Genomic DNA, 795 nt, shown 5'->3' with positions numbered 1-795 from the left:
GAAAGACGCGGACCATGCGGGCAGGGCGGCGCGGAAGGAAGGAAAAAAGGAAGTCGGGATCGCAGCTACATGACTGGCATCCCGTTCGTCCAATCACGGCCCCGCAGCGGACCGGGATCGGAGCGGGCAGCGGAAAGTGACCAGGCAGCTGTCGGCATTGATAGACGTGGCTCAGACCCAATCATGCAGCCCGGCCAAAGGAGCTAGGGGCTTGTTCTCACTGACTGAGACCTTCAGACAGAGTCGAAGGGGAGGAGGCGTGACAGACTGGGACATAAGCCAATCATACGGCGCCAGAGTCTGTGCCATATGACTGATCCGACATTTGACCAATCAACCTCCGGAAAGATTAAATTAAGTTTGATTGACGGTAATCCTATCCAACCAATCATTAGAAATTCCGGGAGCGGCTTGACTGACAGGCCAGCTACCAAATCGGATTTCTGCAAGTTCAGGAAGCGAACTAGCGAGAACTGGGCGGGGCGCGGGGTACAAACCGCCTCGGCGTGTGCTCTCAAGGCAGCATGCTGGGAGCGCGTGACGAATGATTGATTGGCGGCAGCTGTGTCCAATGGGACTGCGCCATAGGCCGAACGTGGCCAATGGCAATGGTCGAAGCGGGCGGGTTGGGCGGCGCAGCGCCCGTGGGCCTGGTAGGTTGTGAGAAGTTAGTGGCGCTGCTGCTGGTGCTGTGAGGGGACGGAGACGGCTGGGCTGGGAGAGCAGCGGCGGCCCCGGATCAGCGTGATGCTCACGGACGGCTCCGCCGCCCCCGTCGGCGATGAGGAGATAGAC

At 60.0% G+C, this 795-nt stretch overlaps 1 protein-coding gene across 1 annotated transcript in view; it reads left to right on the top strand.

Moving 5' to 3' along the window:
- Positions 1–456: 456 nt before the first annotated feature.
- LOC102384887 (ankyrin repeat and KH domain-containing protein 1) overlaps positions 457–795 on the top strand; it is a 173,262-nt gene continuing 172,923 nt past the window's right edge. Inside the window, 1 exon segment of the mRNA XM_025216108.1 lies at positions 457–653. Coding sequence (XP_025071893.1) covers positions 603–653 — 51 coding nt within the window. The 5' untranslated portion in view covers positions 457–602.

This window comes from Alligator sinensis, unplaced genomic scaffold (genome assembly GCF_000455745.1).
Source record: "Alligator sinensis unplaced genomic scaffold, ASM45574v1 scaffold14_1, whole genome shotgun sequence".
In the NCBI taxonomy this organism is placed as follows: Eukaryota; Metazoa; Chordata; order Crocodylia; family Alligatoridae; genus Alligator; species Alligator sinensis.
Note: the sequence above shows the minus strand (reverse complement) of the source record. Positions and strands in the feature narration are given on the sequence as shown.